This window comes from Anguilla anguilla, chromosome 2 (assembly GCF_013347855.1).
Source record: "Anguilla anguilla isolate fAngAng1 chromosome 2, fAngAng1.pri, whole genome shotgun sequence".
Lineage (NCBI taxonomy): Eukaryota > Metazoa > Chordata > Actinopteri > Anguilliformes > Anguillidae > Anguilla > Anguilla anguilla.
Genome location: NC_049202.1, coordinates 49,672,995 through 49,700,156, shown reverse-complemented (window position 1 = coordinate 49,700,156; position 27,162 = coordinate 49,672,995). Strand labels below are relative to the sequence as shown.

Below are 27,162 nucleotides of genomic sequence, written 5' to 3'. Positions count from 1 at the left end.
AGCTCTTTGTCCAGAGCGGCAGTAGCAGCACTGAGTCAGTAGATGGCTGTAGAAAAGTGCTGTACGGTGAACGAGCCTGCGTCTGAAAGGGGGAGACTGGGGAAGGCCTTGACCCGAGTGCTCGCAGCTTTTATCTGGAGTGCATTTAAAGAGATAAAGCACATGCAGTGTGCAGCGTAGAGCAGTGCCAGCTCAACATTTTAGCATGTTGGCGTGTTTTTCGCTCGCTTTGGTGGATCCTGTCATTTTACTTTGTTCTGTCTCTCTTGTTTTTGACTGTTCTTTTCTTTAATATTCTTCTCTTTGATTTTCCTTGCCTCCTAACAGTGCTTGGTGGTTTGTAAAGGATGGATGTTTTTGAATGGTTTGTGCCCTCAACATACTGGCTGGAGGATTTTATTTAAAATTGAGTATATTTCTCAAAGTGTTCCAGGATTACTCCCGCAGTTCTTGAAAGAGAACTCCCAATTGACATTCTCCAGCCTGATTTTGAGGGAGTGTTTTGTATGGGTACGTGTTCATGTGTAGGTGTGTGCGCACTTGTGTGTGTTTGTGTGTGTGCGTGTTCTGTGCATTTCTATGTGTGTATGTGTTTTCTGCTTGTGTGTATCTGTGAGGAAACCCCCCACCCCCCAACACCCCATCACCTCTCTCTTACTTTGCTTGCACAGTTGTACTTGACTGCCTTGGTGCACGGACCTGCTCATTAAACAGACACGCCAAGAATTGTTACCTAAGCAAGCCTTGTCAGTGAACGAGAAAGAGAGACAGTTAGGGAGAAAAAGGACAAAAAAACAGGCAGAAGCATTTTTCCCCACAAAGAAGAAGCTACAGAACAAGTGCCATTCCATTAAATAAAGAAAAACTAAAAAAAATTACATAAAACAAAGAGAGCTGTGAGTACCTGACAAAGACTAAAACAAAAAAAGAGAAAATCTGAGCATTTTCATTTTGGTTTTTGATATCGTAGCTGAAGAACTTGCAAAAGTAAGGAGACTTCTGTCCTGTAGGAACACTTGATTCTTCTCTCAAGATGATGATGTATTTGTGGGTATGTAGTATTTATCTTCATGGATTTTCCTGCGTGCTTGTGTGGGTAAATCTACTCTATGTGTTCGTATCTGTGTTGTATGTGTGCTGTGTGTGCTGTGTGTGTGTGTGTGTGTGTGTGTGTGTGTGTGCCTGCAGGAGGATGTAAGCGAGAACACATTACAAATATATTGACTACTGGTTATTGTGTCCAAAAAGCAGCGGAGTCTTGTACATGTGCCTACTGATGTGTATATCAAGACATGCTATCAAGAATGCTATTTTGCCACTGTTTTGCCTTACTAGCAGTGCAGTTTCTGAAAAATGTGCTTTTCTCACTATCGTTTTTGATATTTATTTTATATTTGCGATACTTTGCATTTCAGCTCGAGTCCAACAATTGCACTTATATGTATGCATTAATTGTCCACACGTTCATTAATTTATGTGTTTGTTTGACTCCCAGTTATATATTATACAGTTTCCTTGTTTGCAAGGAAACTGTTGTTCTTACTCCTTTAAACCTAAATAAAACCTAGTACTGATACTTGAGAAGATATACCGTAATATATACAGTGTTTACCAAGTGCAAACAAAAAAAGTATTTTCTGCCGAAAAAATGCATTCCTGCTGTTTCTGAATGTGCTGGAGAACCTAATTAAATTCAGGAACATTAATATCTCACTGAAATAAAGCCTTTTGAGCACTAAAAGTTATATTTCTTTGGAAGTATGGACATGGGTGTTGACTTGAGGCTAGCAGCTCATTGAAATAGATTGATTGTAGTAGCTCTTATGCTTTCCCTTTTTATAAAAGGGATACTTATCTTAAAACTTTAAATAGAAAACCAAAATTGCTTCTTCCTAATGTTTAGACAAACATCTGCACATGCTGTAAATATTCTCATCATTAAATAATATGAACCTGTCACTCTGGAAGGGATACATTTGACCAAATTTATAGCTTGAGCGATTGATTAGTTAATCAGATGATGCTTTTTTTGAGCTGGAGGAGCAGGTGTTTTCTTAATACTTAAATGGTATTGCACTGTATTTTTTTAGTAACAATGGAATAAGAGAGGAAATGATTTTTTGATTGATAATAGTTGGGTACAAAAGTGGCTCTTCAGAACCAGAGCAAAATAAGGCTTGAGCCTCTTATTATGTCTTTTCCTGCCATTATCACTAAATGTCATTCTTAGTTGAGAAAACTTTGCATGAGTTAATTGGTCATGCAGCAAATTTAGAGCACCCAGATGACTTCTTCTCTCTGAAGATGAAAGCTAATCACTTTGAACAAATCTAAATGAGTCCGCTGGCTTAATATGCAATGGGACATTCTGGCTACATACAGTAAAGCTAGAAGTGGGCTTTAACCTCTCTTGCATGCAATATTAGTATCAGGCTATCATCACTTAGCCAAGAAAAATATCTTTAAAAAGTTTTATTTGACCTGGTTAGTAAACATATATATATATAAATATAATTTATTTATTTATTTTTTCTTCGCTGTAGCTTTACTAAAGGTTAAAATAGTATATCTTTCAAGGTATGTAGAATACACAGACTCGAAGTTGATACATGCTGTGTACTTTGTTTACACAGCATGAGAGTGCATGCAAGTTCATGCAATATTATATTTATTAATTAAACACAATAAAATGTATGTTAGTTAATATTAAAATAGGTTGTGTTTCCATGAGCAATTGTCCATGTTGCAGTCTATTAAAAATGGGTTCTTCCACACTTTCTTGGAATCTTTCTCAAATTGAAATAATATTAACATCTGAAATAATATGACACATTTATCTAATGAACTGACAGCTGTAGTTTTCTGCATGGAAGCACAATTGTTGAAACTTGATTGGAGGAAAGGTGTGTGGTTGGGGACTACTACTATTCACTACTACTATTGTGGCTGTTCTTTGCTCTGATGCTGCTGCTACTACTGTGATGATACTATTCTACCATTTAAAAAATTCTACAGTTTTTTTTTTTTTCATTCCATTGCATAAACAGTATTTTCTTCCCTCAACTGAGCAGTTTGATATGGCAGTGCATTGCTGCCACAGTGAAAACGTATTTATCTGCTCAGTATCTCGTTATAACGAGAAGCTTTTCTTAAAATAACAAGAAATGTTTCTCAGTAAAATAAGATTCTTTTCTTGTTATAATGACCAATGTATCTCTTTATTACAAGATAAGGATCTCAATTATCATTATAATGAGCAAACATGTCCTATCAAAAATGATACACAGAATTCACTGTAGGCCAATAACTCAGAGAATGGCTTGTGTGAATGACTTAATCCAGTCTTACTTTAGTCGTATTCTTGAGAACTTTAGATGGTATTGTGATAAGCATTCACACACTAAGAAGAATTCTGAACTGGATGGGGCTTTACAAATGGCTCTCCATTATTGGCCCTTACTGAATAAAATCTGTGTACTGTTTTTGATAGGCTATGTGTATTGATAGCAGTAGCTATCATAATTAACATTTCAGCATGGGAATAGTTCTTTGTAATCTCAGGAGTGGCCACCCTAGGACTGTACTATATTACCTGGTGATGTCAATAAACTGCACCTTTTGATGAATAATCAACATGTCACCCTCTCTTTAAAACACTGTATTTTTTTGTTATCATGAGATTAAAAAGTTTCTTGTTAAAGTGAAATCCTTTTCTTGTTATATTGACAGACCCACATACCATATAATGAGAAACGAATCCAATTTTAATGTTTCTTATTTTAATGAGAGAAGTTTCACGTTATAACAATATACTGTGTGGAATGTATTTTTTCATTGTCCCAGCAGGGTTGTGCGATTGTGAGATTGGAGCAGGGCTTTAAAGTAAAATTATGTCCTGTTGTTAAATACCGCCAAGACCGTTTTCTGCTATAGTGAGGGCCATGCAGCCCTGAAAGGTAGCTTAAAAATAATTTTTTAAAAAGTAGCTCAGTCATGAAGCTTTTTCATTTGCTATAGTTGTTCATGGGGCCATTCTTTAGGGGGAAAGAATCACTGAGAAATGAGAAATACGTGGTGTCTCCTCATGGCCTACAGTCATATGTACGGAACTGCTGATTTAAGATGTCATTATCATTATCCTTAAATGCCTTTGTTTTCTTTCTGACATGCTGTACTATATTGCTGATCCGTGATTAGATTTATATGAATGTAATTCTTCTGAACTGGTTTGCACTATGCCAGAAAATGAGTGCCGCTGTGCCTCCTGTCTCTTGGATCCGTTATGAGTTGTGGGATGTTCCTGATAGACTGTGTAAATCACTGTGCGAGCACACAGGGAGATATATAGGGGTCTAAGGTCACTTGAGTGGGTGTTGTTTGGGTTGAATAATTAGGCTTGTCAGTTGGGATTTATTTTTTAAATTTTTTTATTTGTCTATTTATTTATTTATTTTGGGATTCTTGTTATGCAGCAGTGTAACCTAGTTTGAGTATTTTATTGTGCACAAGTCGATCATATATTCTTGTAAATTGAACCTGCAGACTGCTTATTTCAACTTGGTGATTGTCAGGAGAATCTTGTTCCGGTTGACCATGTGACACTCAGCGAAGAAAGTTTGGAATAGATGCATTCCAGCTCATGTGATAGATGTATTACAAATGATTTCATGACATATTTTGAATATTTTTATAGGTGAACTTTTTTTAAAGCTTTAAATTTGATGAAATATTGTGTTTAGCAGTCAATATTTGCATGTTAATCATAATGCCCTGTACATTTAATACAATAATGTAGTGAATTAAAGAGAACTGGAAATTTAAAAATGACATTCCTCTACATTTTTTATGTGTTCTGCTTTTATAAAGCTATATTCTTCTAGCAGGGTGAAAAAGCAATGTGCATATTTAATGAAAAGGATGGTTTCTGCTAAGTGATGGTTTATTATTCATGAGGAGCACTGATTGCAAATTGTGCTTTTCTGGAGAAATGAATACCTTCCCACTGTATGCTTCTCTTTCTAAAGGAGTGTGTGGGCATTTGTGTTTGTGTGTGCAGTGTGTGTGTGTGTTTATATTCGTTTAAAAAATGGTTATTCTAGTTACTGTATGTAATTTATTCCATGTGTTCATAATGTCGTGACATTGTTTCAAGTTGTATGTTTTCGTTATTAGCTATAAATTATAGATTTCTATAATTTTATTTTAAATTCTCCACTTCAATAGCCATTCGAATTAGATTGGCAGGTATGGCTTGGTGGGGCGGCATGCCCCTATACCTATACAGAACAGAGAGTTTGGCACTTTTCAGAGTTTCCTTCCTTCCTCAGTCCTTAAAAACATTAACTTCTGTACCTTCTATCCTCATTTAAACAGACAGAATTCAGAAACAACTTCACACGTCCACACAATAATAAAGCCCCAAACTTCGGGGTTTTGTGTTTTTTTTCCTTCTTCTTCTTCTACTACTACTACTTCTTCTTTTTCCTGCTGAGTACATCATCACAAATGCTCCAGGCTCACCAAAAATATGTCTTCCCATTAGATATTTAGCCGCATCAGCCAATGTACACACGCAAATTTTACATGCTGTATATAGAAGTACATATGTTTAACAAAAAAAAAAAAGCATTTGCAGCCCCCATGCTTAATTCGCTAGTAGCTCACTGGTAACGTGTTTGGCTGTGAAAATCCCACCTCTGACACTGACCATTTTCTCTTCAGATGGTAAGATGAAAAAAAAAACAGGGTTACATTAAATAATTAGGAAACAGTGGGTAGCATTGCTTTGGAATACAGCTTGTTTACTTTTGTGTGTGCTAAGTTAGCCAATGTTGTTTCTTGTAATGACCCCATTTTGATATCATGACTTTCAATGATTTATAGACAGTGCTTTGAATGTGTGAGTAACCTGGCATTTCTTATGTTGAAAACATGTTTTTCTTCAGATTACACTTCCTTATAAGGTCATTTATATGATGAATTTGACATTTTCCATCTTCTTTTCTTACTATTTTCTGTCTTCCTGCATTTGCAACATTATGTAAAGTGAGGAAACTATTTAGCTCACAGACAAGAGTTCCAGTAAGTGTTCTCTACTGTTTTAAATTGTTTTGCAGAAAAAAATATTATTATAAAACTATTACAGTTTAGATTTGACATATTATGCATCTATGCTGCTGGATATTTACTGGGGTAATTAGGTTCAATTCCTTTCTCAGTGGTACAATAGCAGTGGCCCATGGAGCTGTGGTGTGGCAAGGAATACACTCTGAAACCACAACTCAAGCTCCCACTATTGTGTTTTTTTTCCTTCTTCTTCTTCTACTACTACTACTTCTTCTTTTTCCTGCTGAGTACATCATCACAAATGCTCCAGGCTCACCAAAAATATGTCTTCCCATTAGATATTTAGCCGCATCAGCCAATGTACACACGCAAATTTTACATGCTGTATATAGAAGTACATATGTTTAACAAAAAAAAAAAAGCATTTGCAGCCCCCATGCTTAATTCGCTAGTAGCTCACTGGTAACGTGTTTGGCTGTGAAAATCCCACCTCTGACACTGACCATTTTCTCTTCAGATGGTAAGATGAAAAAAAAAACAGGGTTACATTAAATAATTAGGAAACAGTGGGTAGCATTGCTTTGGAATACAGCTTGTTTACTTTTGTGTGTGCTAAGTTAGCCAATGTTGTTTCTTGTAATGACCCCATTTTGATATCATGACTTTCAATGATTTATAGACAGTGCTTTGAATGTGTGAGTAACCTGGCATTTCTTATGTTGAAAACATGTTTTTCTTCAGATTACACTTCCTTATAAGGTCATTTATATGATGAATTTGACATTTTCCATCTTCTTTTCTTACTATTTTCTGTCTTCCTGCATTTGCAACATTATGTAAAGTGAGGAAACTATTTAGCTCACAGACAAGAGTTCCAGTAAGTGTTCTCTACTGTTTTAAATTGTTTTGCAGAAAAAAATATTATTATAAAACTATTACAGTTTAGATTTGACATATTATGCATCTATGCTGCTGGATATTTACTGGGGTAATTAGGTTCAATTCCTTTCTCAGTGGTACAATAGCAGTGGCCCATGGAGCTGTGGTGTGGCAAGGAATACACTCTGAAACCACAACTCAAGCTCCCACTATTATGGCACACTGCTGTAGCAGATCTAGTATACTATCAGTGAGATGGTGTGTACACAATATATTTCAAATGTTTACTCCTAATCTATATTCCTGGATCTAATAATGTGTTAGAAATATGCTGTGGCTACTTGTATATGCCAGATCTGGCAATAGGACGGGAATGTGTACAGTTCCGCCTTGAATTAATGTGACATTTAAAATGTGGCAGATTAAGGAAGGAAATGAGTATTAATGCTTCATTGTTTTTGGAAATGCATTTTCCTGGAACACATAATTATATCAAACATGATCGGTTGATGGGTATTTTTCCTGTGCTTTGCAGTGGTTTGCTATTTATTTATTTGTTTCTTAATATTTCTCCCTTTATTTACAGTATTAGGGGCTAGTACAGGATCATCACTATGGTACAAATATTTTTCTTATTGCACATTGTTCCATATGAAATGTATTGTTTTGTCTCTTTATTTTTTATATTAATAACATTTGTGTGTCCAAGTTGTTGGATGAACTGGAAATGTAAATGGTCATTTATAAAATGGTATTCTTTACAGATGTTTTTTGGAAGGTGAATAACAAATGAATACTTATAGTAATAAACCTAGCTGTGTGGAACTGCAATCAGTCACATTGCCATAGAATTTTCATACTGTGGACACATTTTAATGTTCCTTTTGATTACATAATCTATTTCAGTGCATGGTCATTCTTCTTCTTTTTAAAATTTTAATGGAGTACTCTATGCATTTGCAGCAGTTACACGCTATTGCAATACAATTATAGTGTTGCAAACAGTGTTGCTGTACATTATCAATTCCTATAATTCCATTTTAAATGCTGCACTTCAATAGCCATTTAAATTAGATTATACTTACTTGAGGTAACTTAGATGATGAATGTGACATTTTCCAACTTGTTATTACTATTTTCTGTCTTCCTGCAGTTGAAACATTATGTAAATTGAGGAAACATTTTTTCTCACAGACTAGAGTTCCAGTAAGAGTGCTCTATTGTTTTTAATTGTTTTGAAGGGGAAAAAAAGAGCAGCACAATCTGTCTGTGGAAGAAGAATTTTCTTTTTCTGCCCTGAAGTTATACACGTTGCCATTGAAAGCCAGGCTGCAGTATTTATGTATTTCTTTGCCTGGTGTTATTCTGGATAATATAATTCTGTATCTATAATTCTTTTTTTATAAATATATTTGGAGCCCAATGTGGGGCTGAGTGTATCCATTTCCTACCCAAATTTGTAATCTCTAATCATCGCGTTCATGCTACAAACCCTAGTGGTGATTCGGGAGTGTGTAGACATCCGTGGCAGCAGGGGTCGCTAGGTAGCGATGAACACAGTGCCCTATCCAATCCTGCCTGAACCTTCCCATTCCCTGGGCGACAAGTAGCCCATTGGGCATGCGGATGGCACAGTGGCACAGTTCGGATTCAATCAGAGGCCACAAGGCTCATCCATGCACCACAGCATGGTGCCTTAACCCTATTTCCCGAAGCATTTATAAGGCATTTTTCACCTGGGTGTACTACTCCTAAATAAAGTCTTACAACTTTGTGGCAACAAACAGCAGAGAGCTTGTGGCATTATCTGAAGGGCACATGTTTGCCATCTAGTCTAGGTATCAATATTTAGGAAATATGTGAATAATTATTAGTGGGATACACAAAATGTAAATAAAAATGCAACTGTTTATTTCACAAAAATCACATGAGCTAAATTATTATTAAACTTATGTAAAATTCAGTCCCAACATCTTTCCCACCACAGCAAAGAAAAAAACTGAAAGTAGTGAAATTTTGCAAGGGTTTTTCCAAGATGTCCCAAAACCTCCACCTGTTTTGGTTACTTAGGTGATTTCAGCCACTTTTGTGCCCATACATTCTTAAACAGCATAGGGTTGACACTTTTTTTCAGGAAATAGATAAAATCTAATCAATTGAATTGATTTGGTCAAGTTTCCCTCAGGTACACTGATGTGTAAAGTGTTTTATAGGGTTGCATTTATGTTTGTAAGGGGGTTGATTCAATTCAGGTGAAACAGATTCTTTAAGCTGCAATACTTGTTTTTTTTTTTTTTAGTAGTTCAGTGAGAGAGGGAGCGAGAGAGAGAGAGAATTGTGCAATTGATTTGCATTCAGTTTATTAGATATTCATAATATAAGCAGTATGCTCTGTGGTTACTTCTTAATAAATTTTATAAAACTTTGGAAGAGGGTGATGACTTGATGCTTTGCTTTGGGCTGTATGCTATATGTCCTTTAAAACACATGGCAGTGGTTTATGACTTATTTATGTTGATTCTGAAGATGATGCTGATGATACGCTATATTGTGAAGTAGCCATGCCATGGCCATATATCCTATATATGCACAAAACAACAGGTTGTACAAAAAACTATGCAGCATTCGCGTCAATGTGGAATTTTTTCTTTGCATATCAACACATTCCATTATATGCCTTTTGAATTTACCTACTGAGAGTTTCTCTCCCTTGTCATGAAATTGATTGTGTGATGAAAGTAAGGTGCTCTTGTAGATTTATAAGTGGCCAACTGTGTGTTAACTTTGCTTTCTCTGTCTTACACTGCGTCAGTTTATCACTGTCAGGGGGAGATTTATGATTTTTTGGTGTTTAGAAATGAGAAACTCAAGTTGGAGAGTAGTATAAGGACAAGTGAAATAATTGTGTGCTTTGTTTCAGCTAAAAAAAAAACTTCATATTAGTCTAGTGGTGTTTTCTGTATCATTGCCTTTGCTTCCCAAGTATAGTTGAGCACTTGTTCAAACACTGAATTTCCAGGCCTGGTATTAAGATTTATATGGAATTTATTATACAATATGAATTAGTCAATGCACTTATCATTTTTCACATGCAAGTGTCCTTGCATTTTACTTCATTGTGCATGTGAATGGGGAGGTGTTGCCATATTCGTGGTTTTCTTTCCCAGTTAAGCTACTTTGAAGATGCAGTTGCAGGTTGAAACAATCCGAGCTGCGGGTAGCATTTTTGTTCTTGGCTGCTTCTCAAAATTAGTGTGGGCATGGTCAGATACAGTGTATGATGTATGAACTTATGCAGCTACCAATGAGAAGCATATCAGACACTTGTAATGCAGGAACTGGAAATTTTGGAAACAGCCTCCATCCCCTGGCTTGTGACTTAAAAACATGGTGATTTAGCAACAGAGCTAATCCGTATGCTAACCTGAGATTTAAGGAAAAAAATTAACCAGAATGAGTGTTCCCCCTCTAAATTCACTTCCGTTCGTCACAATGACATCACTTATGACTAGACTAGTTAGGCTACTAGGCTAAGCCCTACCTATTGCAAATAACATTATCACAAAGGAAAGCTATCACAAGTCTACATCAACTGGTACTGATCTATGAACATTTGTGAACAATTGGCCGTTGGCCTCCTGTCAAATGTGGAATGAAAATCCAATGTTTTTTTTAGTAGTAGGCTATGTGTATACATATAATAAATGAATACATTTCTGCATAATTAATTCATGTGCAGAGCCCTCCAAAAAGTTCATTTTTATTTAAAATTAAGTTGCAACATATAGTGCATGGGGACCAAGAGTCTGAAGGCACCACCAACAATGATTTTTTACATTATTAATCAAGGACTGATACAGTAATGCTACTCTGTTTATACTTCTTATTCAAGAATACAGTATTTTTAATAATGTCATTTTTTTAAAAGTATGTAAATATTTATAATGTATGAACACTAGCTGCCGTGACATTAATGGGTAGAATGGAAAATGTTACTCTGGCAGGCTAAATCTTACTGTAGCACCACAGCTGAGTATTACCAGTGGAAACCCAGAAGCCAATATAATTATAGCCTACTAATAGCATATAATAAAAACTACTAATTTCAGTGACTAGGCTAGGCTAGTAATTAAAATGGAAAAACGCAAAAGTTACCGGTTCATGAGAAATCCATCTCCTCCCCGATACAATCGTCAATCGGCAGTCCCTGATATGAACATGCAGACGATTGGCCAACTCTAGCATATGTGCGGAGCATGTGTGTGTAGCATAATATTTGGTTCTTTGGTTCGAATGTCACGTTCATTGTTCAGCATGATGCAAGCATAATTGTTACATAAGCTGTCCAGGAGAGTGTGTCATTATTTGTTGTTTAAGAACCTGTGAATTTTGATTATTTAAAGTAGTCTTCAAAAGGCTAGCATTTAAAGGTTAACATTTGTCTTGGATTTACTTTCATCTAAATCAAAATGCTGGCATTAATCATACTGATATCGCATTCAGTTTCTCTAGAAGGTCAATTTTGTCTTAAAATTGTCAAGCTGGGTGACATCCATTGCAATCATTGTTACTAAAAGCATTGCAGAGTGTTATTATTTCAGCCATTATGACTTTATACATATTTAATTATTATTGGACTTTTTAAATGAACATTCCAACATTGTGAAGTGTTGGAACAACTACTCAAATATATTTTAATGAATATTAAGCAAAAAAGAGATTTACAGAACTATATATATATATATATCTCATTATACTTCAAATGTTGTATGTAATGGCAATATGATGTTTTGTGAAATAAGAGCTGACCAATACATTAACCTGATTTTATATGTATTTATTATGTTTGTTCTTGTTTATTTGACTACACTGTGAAACTTTGAATCATGTGAACCTGCTAAATTATAGTGATTTTACATCATGAAGCCTCTAAAAGGCCATTGGAAAAGAAATTCAAGAAATATAGGGGTCTTATTATTGATGTGCTTACTGCTTCATTAAATCCCCCATAAGGACTGCAGAGTGGATATGGATCATTTGCAATAATAATTATGCACTGATCGATTGATTATGTCTGACATTGTACTTGTCCCCCTGAAACACAAAATCAATCTTTCACGCATTTCTTTTCATATCGTGTTTTCAAGACATTTTAATGTGAGAGATTTCTCTTAATTCAAAGCTGAGTGAATGTTTCCTTGCAGTACTTGATGAAGGGTGCAATGTATAGTATTTTAGTAGTAAAATGTATTTTTAATATTTTGTTTAATTAACTGAATTATGGTATGATGAATATGTGGTGTGTAGTGGTCAATAAATGATCAAAGGAATCATATTAATATATTTATGTTGGTTCTTTTACATGATAATAGCTAACAGTGTCAGCCAGTGTGGTGGGAGATTGGTTGTTTCAGATTCATGTTATGCTTGGGCATGCCCTGTAGTTGCACTGTTTTACATTTTCAGTTTTCAGTTTTTTTTTCTTTTTTTTTTTTAAGATCTCGGTGGCATACAGTAGTTTTAGGTTTAGGTTTAATACAACATTGCATAGAATGCAGATGGAAACCTCTGATGACAGTGCTTTTGTAAATGAAACCAACACCATTTCGGAAATTACCACTCAAAGTATGCAACGGATCATGGTATATTTTCTCAAGACTTCGCTTGCATTTGAATGCCTGTTTGTGAGCAGCCATTGTCACTGACCTGTGACAGGAAGTGGTGTAATACCTACCCAGAGTGTCAGCCTAGATGGCATTGGGACATTCACACAGCTCCCACTGCTCTGCCTGAGGGGCACTGTGCTCCTGTCTGGACTCTCAGATGTCACTGCATGCAACAGAAACCAGTGAAAGAGGCTGACTTTTCTGAAATGTGCAATCAATGTCATCAAAAAGAGTATGGCTCACACACTCAAGAAGATTGTGCATTGAGCCTTTGCCAAGATTATTATTATTATTATTATTATTATTATTTTAGAAGTTAGATTGTTGCAAATCATAGGTTCTTGATAAATGATACTCAATGCAATGTTCAAAACAAAATCTAACAAATGAAGCCCGCACTTGTACCTTCGCATTAATTAGCAACTTGCCTGTAAAATTTTTCCACTCTCTTTGTATTTTTTTTTAAATACAGAACTGCACTCTGTAAATAAATATTTTCAGAGCTGGTGACAGAATTATGACCTAATTAAATTCTCAGCAATAAAATAGCAGTGCCATTAGCTGGATCTGCAGAGCTGTGAAGTGTGCAGTTACCTTGCTGACACAACCATACAGCGCTTGGGTGGACTTAGGGAGGGAGCAGGGGAGGGAGGGACATGGCCTCTGGATTAAAGCCACATCGCTGGCCTGGGAAGAGGGAAACTGCTTTAAGTAATTTTCTGTGCTATGAGTAAAAAGCGAGCTTTTCTAGCCAATTGTTCACAATGGAAACTACTGCCAGCATTTTCTTTTTTTTCCCCACTGTATATCTTCCTCTAAATAGAAACAATGCAGTTCATATTGCACGCTTGAAATATAAAGCCTGTTATGTTGGTCCACACTGTGGGCATCTACTGTATGCTTCAGCAGGATTTGTTTTTCCTTTGTGGCCTACGTAAGTACATTTACAAAGGTAAATGTGTTCAAGTGATTTTTGAAAAGAGTAAAAAAAAGATCAATGGTTGGGTGCGTGGGTAAAAATTAAACTGTCAAGCAAGTCATTTAGTTAATGCAAATTAATCAATGCCGTAATGTATTAGATTGACATTCTTATACAAAGAGAGGAGATATAGTGTATTGGTGTTATTGAATTTGCTGACAGTCAACTAAATCCGTTGTTTGTGGAGCCCTTTTAAGCAAAGCTGCATGCGCAGCACATAAACGAGGCTCTTGTCCTGTCGAAATAAATGACACTAGTCCTTCGGTAATCTTTTCATTTAAAGAACATGCAGCACATTCAGTAAATTACAGATTGAAATTACTGATGCCAACATCTCTCCTCCCCCAGGAGCTGTCATCAGCGCAATCAGAGCCCCCCTGGAGAGATGAAAACATTGGCCATTGTAACTGGAAACGGCGATCTGTCGAGTGCATTGTGCATACACACACACACACACACACACACACACCTTCGTCACAAGATCATTTCTAATTGCAGTAAATGCTACTTTTTCAGATGTTAATTTATTTTATTTTTTTTTAACTGAAGAATGCACCATGTGGGAAAGTATAGGCATTTTAGTTGGCATACTGAATAGATCTTGCTTCCGGATTTATAGAGGTTTTGCCAGACCCTAGCAGGTTAGTTAGATAGGCAGGTTACGGTTAGATAAGGAATGAGAGTGGTATTGGTGATATTATTTCACCAATTAACAATAATTAATATTATTTATTGTCCCCACTATTCTTATCCTATGTATTCTTGGAACAGCAGGAGAATATCACACAAATCAACAGGCTTAAGCTTGTCAGCTCTATTCTGGGTTCACACGTTTTTGATCTCAATGACAGGTGCTGTGCTCTGGGCAGAGAACTTCACAGTTACCGCATGACACTGTGCGCTTGTGCCTCATCACGTTAAACATTTTAGAACTTCAAGCACACAACAGTTCTGCATTAACAATCAAACAGAATTTCTCACTGAATTGTGATCATTGGAAAGCTCATGCTTGATTGCTGGACAGTGAGATCAATAGCATACATGATATTCTGCATTAAACCTTGTCATATTATCTCATCTTGTTTTTTATGATGGCTTCACGCAGCCTTGCCATGCTGTTTGAAAGCGTTCCCGTGTCATCACATCTCATGTAGAGTTTGTTGCTGGCCATACTGTAGCTCTCGAAAGAGCCCTGGATTCTGCTCATGGTTCCACAGGCTCTCATTGGGCAGTGGGACTTTAATCAGCTGACTGTGATGGTCAACCCATAACCTTGGTTCCCCTTCCGAACTTCACCTTCACAGTGCTGGCATGTTAGCTTGTTAGCTTGTCCATTAAAATACACTTTTTTCTGCCTGTACTAATGTAATGAAAGACATAACAAATGTATAATATATAAATATTTTATGTTATAATTTTAAAGTTTTTCTATAACTTGTAATTATTTTGACTGCTGGCACAATTGTGTGTAATTACATTATCTGATGCGGCTGTTATATGAACAGATGGAGGGTGCATTCATTAATGCTTGTCTGCTTTTTTACATAAATACTATATATACACAAACAAACAGGTAGCATCTATTCACAAATATAAAGGTCACATATTGGTAATGAAATGCTAATCCAATTTAAAGTCCCTCCTAGATTTAATTTGATGATACCATACCAAGGGGATATTTCTCAGATTGTTTTGAATCACACTGTGACATTAATTATGCAATAGAAATATTGTTTAATAGGTTGATATTGGTAAATGCCCAGTCACATATGTGGTGAATTATATGGCCTTTTCATGAATAGAAGATTCTTTTTTAATATTTCAGTATATTTGCAGGGTTGATAGCATTAAGTTCACCAACATTCAATTTCAGACATAGCAATATTTGAAGCTTGATATTGTCCTCTACAAAATTCAATACACACACTGCAGGAAAGCAGGAAATCACTTTATCACTTGACAGTTTGTTATGCTGGATAAAATTTACTGTCTAGCAAATACAATCATGATTGTAAAAAAAAAGAAAAAGGAAAGGAAAACACTGTTTCTAGGAGATTACAATGCATTTTGATTCCTTGGAAATGGCTTGGATTAAATTTACAGAGATTTTTATAATTTGGAGAAAGATCAATGAAATAGAGAAAAAACCTCTGTGGGTGTGGCATTTAGCTATAGGAATTAGAACCGACTAAGCTGTGTATATCTCTGGTGTTCTTGAAAAAAGGTAATTTTCTGAACAAGAATGAAACTACAACAATGCGTTTTTCATCTATGTATCTCACGTTTTTATAGATGTGATATATTCAATGGATCAGCTGGGAAAATAAGGAAAAGACAAATTTTTTATACTTCTGGTGTACTATTTCCAGTGGTGAGAATTGATGGATGGAGGGAATGCAATTTTGTCAGCACTTACAGTAGCTGTGTGAGCACTATGAGCACTGGGTTTAAGCATAATTTCTTGTTGATGAACACTCCGAAGTATATGTGTAGTACTGATGATGTTTTACATAGTTGCTGGGGTATAGCAAATTAAAGGGATCTGCCAGTTTGACGGGTGTGTTTTTGTAATGAGGGAGTGGAGACACCAGCAATAAGAAGATAATTAAGGTAACAACTTGTGAAAAATTAAAGTGTCTCTGTCTTTCATTTTTTCGAATCTCAGAGCATAAACTTTGTAGTTGTTAATTTAATTGCTGATATTCTCTGATTCCCTGAAGAATATTAAGGATTAATCATGTGGTTCATTCCAATGAGAGATAAGGCCCTAAATGAATTGCAGTTTTACCAATTTAACCCTGTCTGCCCCTGAATATGACAAGATTAACATTTTTCAATTAACGATATGTAATTGCACTCGGAGCCCAGATGCCCATGTTATGTCCTTAAAGGCAAAAGGGGCGATTTTAAACATTTCATTTGATCATGAGGGCTTCAGGCTGGATTTCCATGTCTTGCTCAAAATTATTTTCTGTGCTGAAAGATTTTAATCCTCCTCTGATTTCTCATATCTTCAGTGCTCATTAATGCTTAGTAGTCATGCATACACTTGGCTTTCAAAATTATATTAAGATGTAACATTGACCTCATTATATATACACACCTAATACTTGGAATTGATCATAATGTTTTGTCACATAATCAAATTACTGGCAAATGCTTTGCCTTTCTTCAGCTGAAGTATATTCCAGGAATTTAAATTGAATATCAGGGAGTGAAATTCTACTGTACCAATTTCAGAGCCCTTGACATCCAGAAGCAGGGTAGAAACAAGGAGTTTACACAAAGGAAAGGCAACACATTCGGTCTTCAGTCAATAAAAAAGTCAAGTAAATTCCATGTCATTAAACTGTCATAGGTCTAGGAGTAAATGTCACGACTCTGGGCCTCACTAAATCCTTGTGCAAAGCTTATTGCCATGCGCCCCTGACCCAGTGTGCTGAAAAGTGTGCTGCCTTTTGAGTGATTATCACAATGTATTCCTGGCATGTGGCTGACATGCGTTTTCTACATATTCATGCTCTATTGACTTGCATTGTGGATCATGCAGTTTATGATGGGACTTCTCACCTGGGTGTTTACTCTTACGATCATTTCCCTTTGTATGGTCCTATCTTATTATGCCCTACCACATATGTAGATTAAAGTTTATTTATTTATTTTTATTTATTTATTGTGCGCTATATTAATAACAGTTAACATGTACGCATTAATGCAGCATTTACCTATTCATATACATATTCATCCTACATCTAATAAGCACTGCCTTCAGTGACAACCTTGACACTTATTTCCACAGTAGAAACCACTGGGTTACAATGCTGCATGTTACATATATCATTATATGGATTTGATGACTGCGCCATATAGCCATGTAGCTAATATAGCAATTGGACAAGGTATCCAGGCTCTGGAGACAAACCATTTAGTAGTCTCACAGTAAAATAGTCAAAGTTAAGGTCAGAAGTTGATTGGATTCAATCGTCAGATTTACAGGTGTCAACAATTACCAATATTACCAATAGAGCCCAAATTCTAATGCAAATATAATTGTGGAATTGATTATTTAATGTATTCTATGATCAGAAGGAAAATATTTTACCAAACTAATGATAATAGGTTAGTTTATCAACAGTTTCATGTGAATTCAGTATTGAATAAGTGTACACTGTTTATTGGACAGTTAATATGTTGTGCTTTGATACTTTTTACACAACCTTTGATGCTGATTTGTACAGTAGAGGCTGTGATTTTTTTTCCCCTGAGAATTGCAGAACATCTCTCACTGAATTTTTCTGAGGGAATGTAAGTCATGTATCATTCGTTGAACACAAATGTGTAATTTGTAACAAACAAATTACACCAATCTACAATATTCAGATAAGTATCTATAATGCGTAATCATCACTTGTTTCACCAACAAAACATGGATGTTATCCTTGAAGCCAGACCTAACAGGCTTACTGATATCACTATGATATTGCTCATTTCCATATTAAATTCCAATTCCATGCTCTCATTTTTTATTCATTGCATATAGGCAGATGGCAAAGTTAACATCATTTCAGCTTGTCATTTGTCACAAAGTCAGTTTAACTTCTCAATTAATGAAACATCATTCTTATTTATTTGCAAAGGAAATTATGTTACACTTGGAGAAATTGCAAATAAATAAGCCAGATGCTAAAAGGAAATGATTGGATTTGCTCAGTGATTAGGGAATGGTCACACATTTCCTTACTGTCAGTTGTTACTGTATTTGCTGCCATTTTCATAACAATGTAGTTATAAAGCCATTTTGCCTGATGGCTTTGCTTCAAACTCTCCAATTCAAAATTATACTGACAATTTCCTCTTCCTAAAATTATTACTACCAATCTGCCAAGTTAGCTTCCTGCATATGCTCAGTCATAGCATATTTGAAATTGTGGTGTCACTGCCCTTACAGTCGAGCTCCCCTACCTTTTTTGATTAAGCTTTCATAAAGAAACGTACTTGGATTTCCAATAATGTCATGTTAATTAATGTCTTAATTACAGATATGTTAAGTATATATATATATATATAAAAGTTTGTAATCAAACAATTCACATGTGATTACAGTGCATTCCCAGCTTTTATTAAAGGGAGATTTTGCTTTCCCCAAAAATTACTGCATAGTTTATACATAACTAAACCCTCCCAAAATCTACTCTTTGGAAAATGATTAAGAAGAAAGAGAAAATGGTGGTGAGCTCAGTAATTGCAAAGGGCCTGGTAGGCCAAGGAAGACCTCCACAGTTGATCACTATAGAATTATCACCATAATGAAGAAAAACCCCTAAACACCTATACAACAGATCAGAAGCACTCTTCAGGAGGCAGGAGTGGATGTGTCTGTGACTATTGTCTGCAGAAGACTTCACAAACAGAACTGCAGAGGCTAACTGCTAGTTAGCTGCAAAAACGGGATGGCCAGGTTACAGTTTTGTAGAACTTAAAAGATTTTGTGGACAAAAAATCACTTGTATCAGGGTCATTTCAAGAGCAAAGTGTGGAGGCCATAAGGAACTGCCCAAGATTCTAATCTGTGGTGGTGTTATGGTTCGACCATGTATGGCTGCCCCGGGGGCTGGCTCACTTGTCTTCACCTGCTGATTGTAGCAGCAGAATGAATTCTTGTGTTCAGAAGCATTGTATCTGCTCAAGTTCAAGAAAATGGCACAAAACTCATTGGACGGTGCATCTTCCTACAGCAAGACAGTTATCCCAAACATACTGCTTAAGCATCAAAGCAGTTTTTCAAAGCCAAATAGTGGAAAATTCTTGACTGACCAAGTCATTCACCAGATCTGAGTCCTATTGAACACGTGTTTCATATGCTTGAGAGAAAACTGACAACTAGCCCCCGGAACAACAGGAGCGGAAAATGGCTGCAGTACAGGCCTGGCAGGGCATCCCCAGAGATTATGTCCAGCACCTGGTGATGTCTGTGGGTCACAGTCATTTCATGCAAAGGATGCATGATATAGCACTAAACACGACTATTTACATAACATTAAAATGTCCCAAAGATGATGGTGAACTGAAATGGGAGAGCTATGTATAAATAGTGCTGCAGTTTCTACATTGTGGAACCAAAGTGTATAAAAATGGAGTGTGTATGTGTTTTTCATCTTTCAAATAACATGCTCTTGTTTGAAATCCAAGCTGAGGAGTTTTAGTCACTAGTTATTTATTGGCAAAACAGCTTAGCAAAAATTTATTTTAGTTGGGTAGACCCGAATAATTTAGAAACTGCATCAGTTTTAAAGAATACAAATTTATTAAGGAAATTGGTCCTACATACTTTACATTTGGATATTGTACAATACTTCAGTAGGATTTTGGGTCTACGGTCAGTGGTACAAAACACATCTAATTACAGATAAACATAGTATTTTTGGATTGGATATTCATTGCTATGAATAATCCCATACATGCTTAAGTGGATAAATCAGTGCCAGTGGCATGTTTTGTGGGCCAGCTGGAGAAGGGACATTGCAATGATGGCACTTTTTTCCTTTGTTCACTGCATTTGTTAAGATGAGACATACTGGTATCAACAATCCTTCATTGCCTTTTACCATCTGTGGCACAGTTCTTTGTGATGTCTGTGTAGAAGAGGTTATTGATTTAATCAGATGAAACTGTTACAGAGGAAAGGCATGAGCCAGACAGAAACTGAGCTTTCAGGTAATGGATGCTGCAGATTGACTCCTATGAGCTGTTAAGCAGAACCTTTTGTAGGCTCCAGTGACTAAAGGCCTCTGACTAAAGAGGGCAATAAACACAGAGGTTTGTATTTTCAAGATAAGTGAACAATTTCACTCTCCAATCTGTGCCATATACTTAAAAAGTCAGGAGAAGAACAGACAGAGGAACAGCTATATATCAGCATAGCTTCACAGTTTGACAGCAAACACAATCCAATTGGTTAAGCAACACAAAAGGTCCAATTCCAAGCAGTCACAATCTCATTGGTTAGTAACACAATAGATTCCTTAACAAAGTCCAGTTTTACAGCCTTTGCAGGGTTCAGTGTCTCAACAGCTCAGCAGAATTTTATTCAAGCTGCAACCAGTCCTTAAAAAAAGTTAATTTGTCCTAAAATTATGCATATAACTGTGTGTGCTTTATTTTCTTGTTCATTTAATTTGCTTTCTTCAGTAAACACAGTTATGTAATCACTTAAATTAAAGTGGTATTATAAGAATGGGGGAAAGCAACACTTGAAGACTTGATATGATATGATATATGAAAAATGATATACCGAGCTAATCCTTGATAAGGTGATCATAGAGCAGATGCATTTTTTTTTTAAATCTTGATGTTGAATGTATTTATTTATTTCATTTTGAACATATTTTTTGTCTTCAGTCACAATATTGGTCAGATATAACTCCTGTTTAAAAAGATACCATTTATTTTGCTATTTATTCCAGAAAATTAAATTTGCACTAATTTTTTCTCACAGTCCACAAATCATCACTGAGGTGGGGAATGCCTTCCCAGGTGAAAATCCTCCTCCCAGTGTAACACTTCAGCCGGTTGTATGTTGCCCTTTGTGACTCACTGACGTCACTGAAGCACTGACATAATCAGTGTTTGTTTGAAGGTGTCAGCCAACGGTGAAGCAGTTTTTAACTGGCTGATCAGATATATTGTGCTTTCAATAAAATTATTATTTAGGGGAAAACTAAAGGTGTACTGGTTCCAGATGAATAACCCCACTATTGTTCGGTCTTTGCTGGTAATTCATATTTTTAAATATGATTTGAAAAAGCACAATGTCTACAATGAAGGTTTGACCAAATTTGTACTGAAGGTAAAGCAGAACCAGTCAATTTTTCAATCACTGACACTGTCTTTTCTGAACTTTCAGAAATTTAGTTAAACCAAAACTGCTGTGTTCGTTTAAAAGATAACATAATAAAGACAGGAATTGTGCACGTAATATGTTATCAAATGGTACCATATAAATTGTCCTCTATGACACATCTAATAAACACATAACTGTATGAACTATAATTAGTTAGACATGTAATTTTACATACATAGTATTCAATATAGACAAAGCAAATCATTGTGAGCTTGCACGATTATCTCAAATTATCAGAATAGCCTTTCAAACAGGGAAAGTTTTCTTCCATTTTATTGCAAAACAAGGAGTTGAAAACTACTTTCCCCACATAGTATTACCATATAACCCTGCACCCATTACAGACACACATTTGCCTCTTGCACATGCCTGTTCACTGCAGTAGCTCACCCCGCCACTCTCATTATAACACACACTCCTGAAGCTGAGCAATTGCAGCACTGTAATGAGCTGACCATTATGCACATGGGAAAGAGAGACAAGGCAAACTAACCTCATGCCAGAGACAGCATCATAACTAAATGCTTCCATAATGAGAGGGAAACTTGTAATATAGTGTCCTGAACCTGTCATGCAGTGCAAATATGGATTATGGTTTAATCATGCGTTATGACATGATTTAGCCTTTTAGTCAGTTCCAGTGATGTGACTTTCACTTTAAACTTTCTTGTCCTCCATAGTTAATTTAAAATACATGTGTCTTTACTCAGCATGTGTCTTCACAAAGCATTTCTCAATATGTATGCTTTGTTTATTTTGTCTGTATTTAAATGAGGAATTATATAGACTGCTCTTGGGGATTGTAGTTTGAGAACCCATCATTATTTTAAGGCTCTGAAAGTTGACATCTTAATGATTGAGACCAATATATGAATTCAGTTCTCAGTAGCACCTAAGATAGGACAGAAAACACATTTCATTTTGTCCAATTTAACAAATTTGGTACGTGTACACGTACAATAGATAAAAAATAGTGATTGATCTAAATAAAAAAATGGGAGCTTAATCGCATATTTTGTACTACAAAACCATCACCATTAATGTGTGAATGTCCATGTAGAAATTAAATTATAAGCAAAAAAACCTGTTAACAGAGCAGGCAGGACATAACTTCAAGACACTGGTTGTTATCTAGGTCATATTTCATGTGGAAAGTGGAAGGAATCCGTTTTTTATTCATGATGCCCAGCAACAAAACTTTAAATACTTTCCAGCTATTACAGGTTGAGACAGCTTTAGATTTAATACACTCCATATGGAAAATAAAATCCAAGAGATATCACAGACTTAACATAGGCCAAGGGATTAAGTTGTACAAAATAGAGTGTGGTCCATGGAATCAATCAGAAGTTTCCTATTCACTGTTGGTTTGAATGAATTGCTATGGTGGAACTGGTAAAATATCACATTTATTTTCAAAATTAATGAAGAACATCAGGAGTACTCTACATTAAAATAAATTAATTAATGTATCATAAATTATTGTATACACTGGAAGCAGAGGTAGAAATGTTTCCTTTATGAAAGTACAATAATTAATGATAAAATATATTTTATGGAAATTGCAAATGGGAATTAATTCAGTGTGATTTCTGTGATTGATTCAGCAGAAGCTAATTCCCTTATGTTTCCTAAAAGTGGATAAACAATCTCTGAATCCTATGAGTATAAGCAAAATCACATTCCTCACAAAGTGAAATACAATTTATTTTATTAGAGACATGAAAACTCTTAATTTGAGGGAAACCTAAAAGGATTAAGAACATCTTGGAATCTCTCTACTTAATAGAAGCGCAAAATGGTTTCTTGTGCTTTATAGGGTACTATTAGCTGTGTGCAACACCTGTGCAGTGATGAAATAGTTGTCACCAATCTCAACAATGCCAGTTTCCTGTCTAAATTTCCCATTGGCATTTTGGCATCACACAATCATGAGTACTGTGTATATTCAATAATGGTGCTCTTTATGGACGATAAAGATATAATCCAAGTTAGATATAATCTAATCCTTAGGTAAGTGCTGAGTCTATTATTTTATCCATTTTAGTTTTGAGGGGGAGGTGACTGTTTACTTACGCAAGACACATACATGGGAATTAATATCCCTAATTTTTTTTTTTTTTAATTATTATTTTTTTACAGATTCAATAAATGTTAGATACAAATATCATATGATTTAGAAGTAATAGCAACCCTACACTTTTACATTAGTACTGCCATGGTCCATTGATCAAGCATATAATTAAATCTGAATCAAACTATATGGTGGATCTCCTCATTCCAAAGCATATGTGTTGCACTGCAAGCAGTGAGTAGAAAAACATAGATTGATGCTAAATTCTAGAACATTTTAAATGGAGAGCATCCCAAATATCAAAATTATGAAACCTACAGTGCCATTAAAGTATTTGCCCCCTTTCGGATTTCCACTGTTACTGCATATTTGTCACACTGAATGATTTCAGATCTTCAGTCAAAATGTAATATTGGGCAAAGGGAACCTGAATAAACACAAAACTATTTTTAAAATTTTAATTTAATGTATTTTCAGTAATGAAACGCCCATATCACAAATCAATTTCCCCCATAAACTTAACTGGTTGCACCACCTTTGGCAGTTATAACTGCAATCTAATGCTTCCTATAATTTGATATCAGTTTTTCAAATCACTGTGGAGGAATTTTAGCCCACTTATCTTCGCAGAACTGCTTTAATTCAGACAAATTATTAGGTTTTTGAGCATGAACTACTCGTTTCAGGTCCTGCCACAGCTTCATTCAAGTCAGGACTTTGACTAGACCACAAAGTCCAAAACATTTATTTAGATTATTTTCAGCCATTTAGATATGCTTGCTTTTGTGTTTTGGATCATTGTTTTGCTGAATAACCCCATTATGATTCAGCTTCAGCCGTCTTGGTCTTTCCACTGTCTTTGTTTAGTGTTGCAAGTTCCTGTCTGCTTCCATTTTTTTTTCTCCAAAGCCTGCCGTATGGATGATGATATACTTCACAATAAAGCTGTCACAAGGAGCAAAGCATCAATTAACATTTTTATGGGATCCCATTTCTAACAATATATTATAAATGCAAAAAAGTAAATGTTATGCATTCCCACTTGTAAATAAAAACAAATGAACATATCTATCTGTCGCTTCCAAGGTGACTGGAACTTCAAAATGTATTGCGATTATTTTAAATAGGTATGACAAAAGTTGGTTTGCTCAGTATTAGTTTGTCAGTTTATTCTTCTTTTGTTTCTACTGCCAAGTATCTATAAGCTAATATCACAAGCAAATGTCAAGATTAACCATTTGCCCCTGTTGTAATAAATGTCAAAATGTTGATGTTAATTTTTGTCAGCACATTGGTATTTTAAAAATGTGAGATTCAAACACAAGACCTGCCTCCCAGGTCCTGATCCTATTTTTTATAAGACAAATGCAACTACTTTTAAATAATCTCATCAGCATTTTGATATTAAACACAGCCTGGAAAAGTCTAATCTTGACATTTTGTTGTGATAACACGTTTGCTGTCCTTTATCAAAGAAAAAGATTTAAATTGTATTGTTAAATTGTATCACTTATGTGTTACATTTTGTTGTGGTGCCAGATATTTATAATGTGATTCATTAGAGCACATCTCAGGGTTATAATACTGCATATGCAAGCTGGTTAAAGACATAATAGGTAAAACCATATGCATCTTTGTATTGCTAATTGCAAGCATGACATTTGCACTTAATCGTTTGTTTACTCAGCTCTGTTTTAATTTTATGTTGATGAAAAATTTGACTGGTAGATATATTTACCAGTAAATGTTATTTATGATAAATTGTATGAACCTTCAGTGAACTATTCATGATTTGGCCATTCCTTTAACATTTAGATGTGTGTCAGTAAATTATATTTTTAGGTAATTGCTTTGTTATCATCTTTGCTTAATTCCACTGTCGTGGTGTATAGTTCATGCTGTGCTTTATGAGGTTATTTCATTCCACAGAGATTTAAGTGGATGGAAACACTGTGGATGTGAATATAGTGAGGACTGAACCAAAAACATGGTGTGGTAAATCATTTTTTGTTCTGTTTCGCAATTTGACAGCAGGGGCCTCATTTATAAAATGATCAAATTGTATCTTAAATAGAGGCTTGCACAAAATAAAACATGACTTAGTAGTTATGTTTATGTAAAATCCCACTTTTATGTGAATTTGATCATATCTCCATGTAAAATATACACTAGATGTAAGTTAATTACCTGCTAGTTATGTGGAGCTACTGCATGTTTGAGGGCTGCACACGAATCCTTTAAGATTAACTTTGACAGTCCATGCTTGCTAAGATCATAATGTTGAAATGCAACACTATTTTGAGGAAAATGGCTGGTATTTGGTTGACTTCACAAGACAGCATAATTGTAAAGCATGTTCATGTGGACTCAAATTGAAGTTCTTTTAAGATTTCTATGTCACAGGTCTGTAAAATTCAGATACACCACTTTGAACTAACACATGCAATTTTTTTGGTCTCCGTTATGAATCAAGCGTAAGCACAACTTGGGAAATGATCTTAAGATTACAAAGTGTCCGGCACCAACTTTATCAACAAAATGAAAAGTACCACTCCTTTCCACTTCTACAGTGCTAGGTTGAACTTATTTTTGATATGAAACCCTTTGATCCTTGATTTATCGGCCAGAGAAAGCAGCCAGTGGCTTTGGCTTCAGCCATGAAGGCTCACTTACGTTTAGTGATAACTGATCTCGAGTCTCCTCTGACCTGTTGCCCATTATCAGAAATGTTTCATTTTCTGTGACCAGAGGCTGATTGAAGTATGTTCCTCCACAGTAGGGGAGCCAGGTTTCCCAGTGGCATCATCAAGTACTGCTACAGTAAAAAAAAGACATGTTTGTCAGAGGTATGAACCATGTTAAAGTGGCTCAGCTAGTAGATGCCATTTTTGGCTGCACTGGGTATAGCTGTATGGGTAAATTGGACAGGTCTTGCACAGTAGTGTGACAGCAGTATTGGTATGACTTTGTTTGAACATTCTAAATGTTATTTTTTTAATGACACATTCCTTTTAAGAAATTGGCTTACAGTCAGGCACATTTGCTGTTCCTAATTGTGGGTGTGTGTTGGAACTTCATTCATACAATAGAAAGCCATGTGAGTCTTTCTATTGTATCCATTCAGAAAAATTAATTGGTTAATTAATGCACCAGTTTTAAATCAAATGTGATTTATAACTGGTACATTGTCTTACATTGGCTGTTGCATTCAAAATACATGTTGCTTTAATCAAAATGGCTGACCAGAAAAATTCAGTTGATCTGTTATGCAGTTATATCAGGTATGTCAAATCTTATGTAAAATGGGCTGATGTGGGTGCTGGTTTTTGTTTTAGCCCAGCACCAAGACACCTGATTCTACTTATCATGGTCCTTAACCTTGAAGACCATGATTAATTAATTAGTTGAATCAGGTGTCATAGTGCTGGGCTGAAACAAAAATCTGCACCCACACTGGCCCTTTTTGTATGAGATTGGACGTCCCTGCCAACTGCACAATAAAATCCTTTGAGATGGAAGTTCTTATTTTCCTAGTCTGACCACAGTGGTAGGAATTATTTCATTGAAGGAGTAGGAAGATCAGGAGTAATCTTATACA

General features: G+C 35.6%; 1 protein-coding gene across 4 annotated transcripts in view; it reads left to right on the top strand.

Moving 5' to 3' along the window:
- LOC118220689 (RNA binding protein fox-1 homolog 1) overlaps positions 1 to 27,162 on the top strand; it is a 330,165-nt gene that overhangs the window by 113,905 nt on the left and 189,098 nt on the right. Inside the window, exon 1 of one of the 4 annotated variants that reach the window (XM_035404793.1) lies at positions 50 to 1,051. The exons of the other annotated variants lie outside the window; for them this stretch is intronic. Coding sequence (XP_035260684.1) covers positions 1,034 to 1,051 — 18 coding nt within the window. The 5' untranslated portion in view covers positions 50 to 1,033. Of the gene's footprint in view, positions 1 to 49; positions 1,052 to 27,162 lie in introns of those variants that run through there. 4 annotated transcript variants of the gene reach the window in all.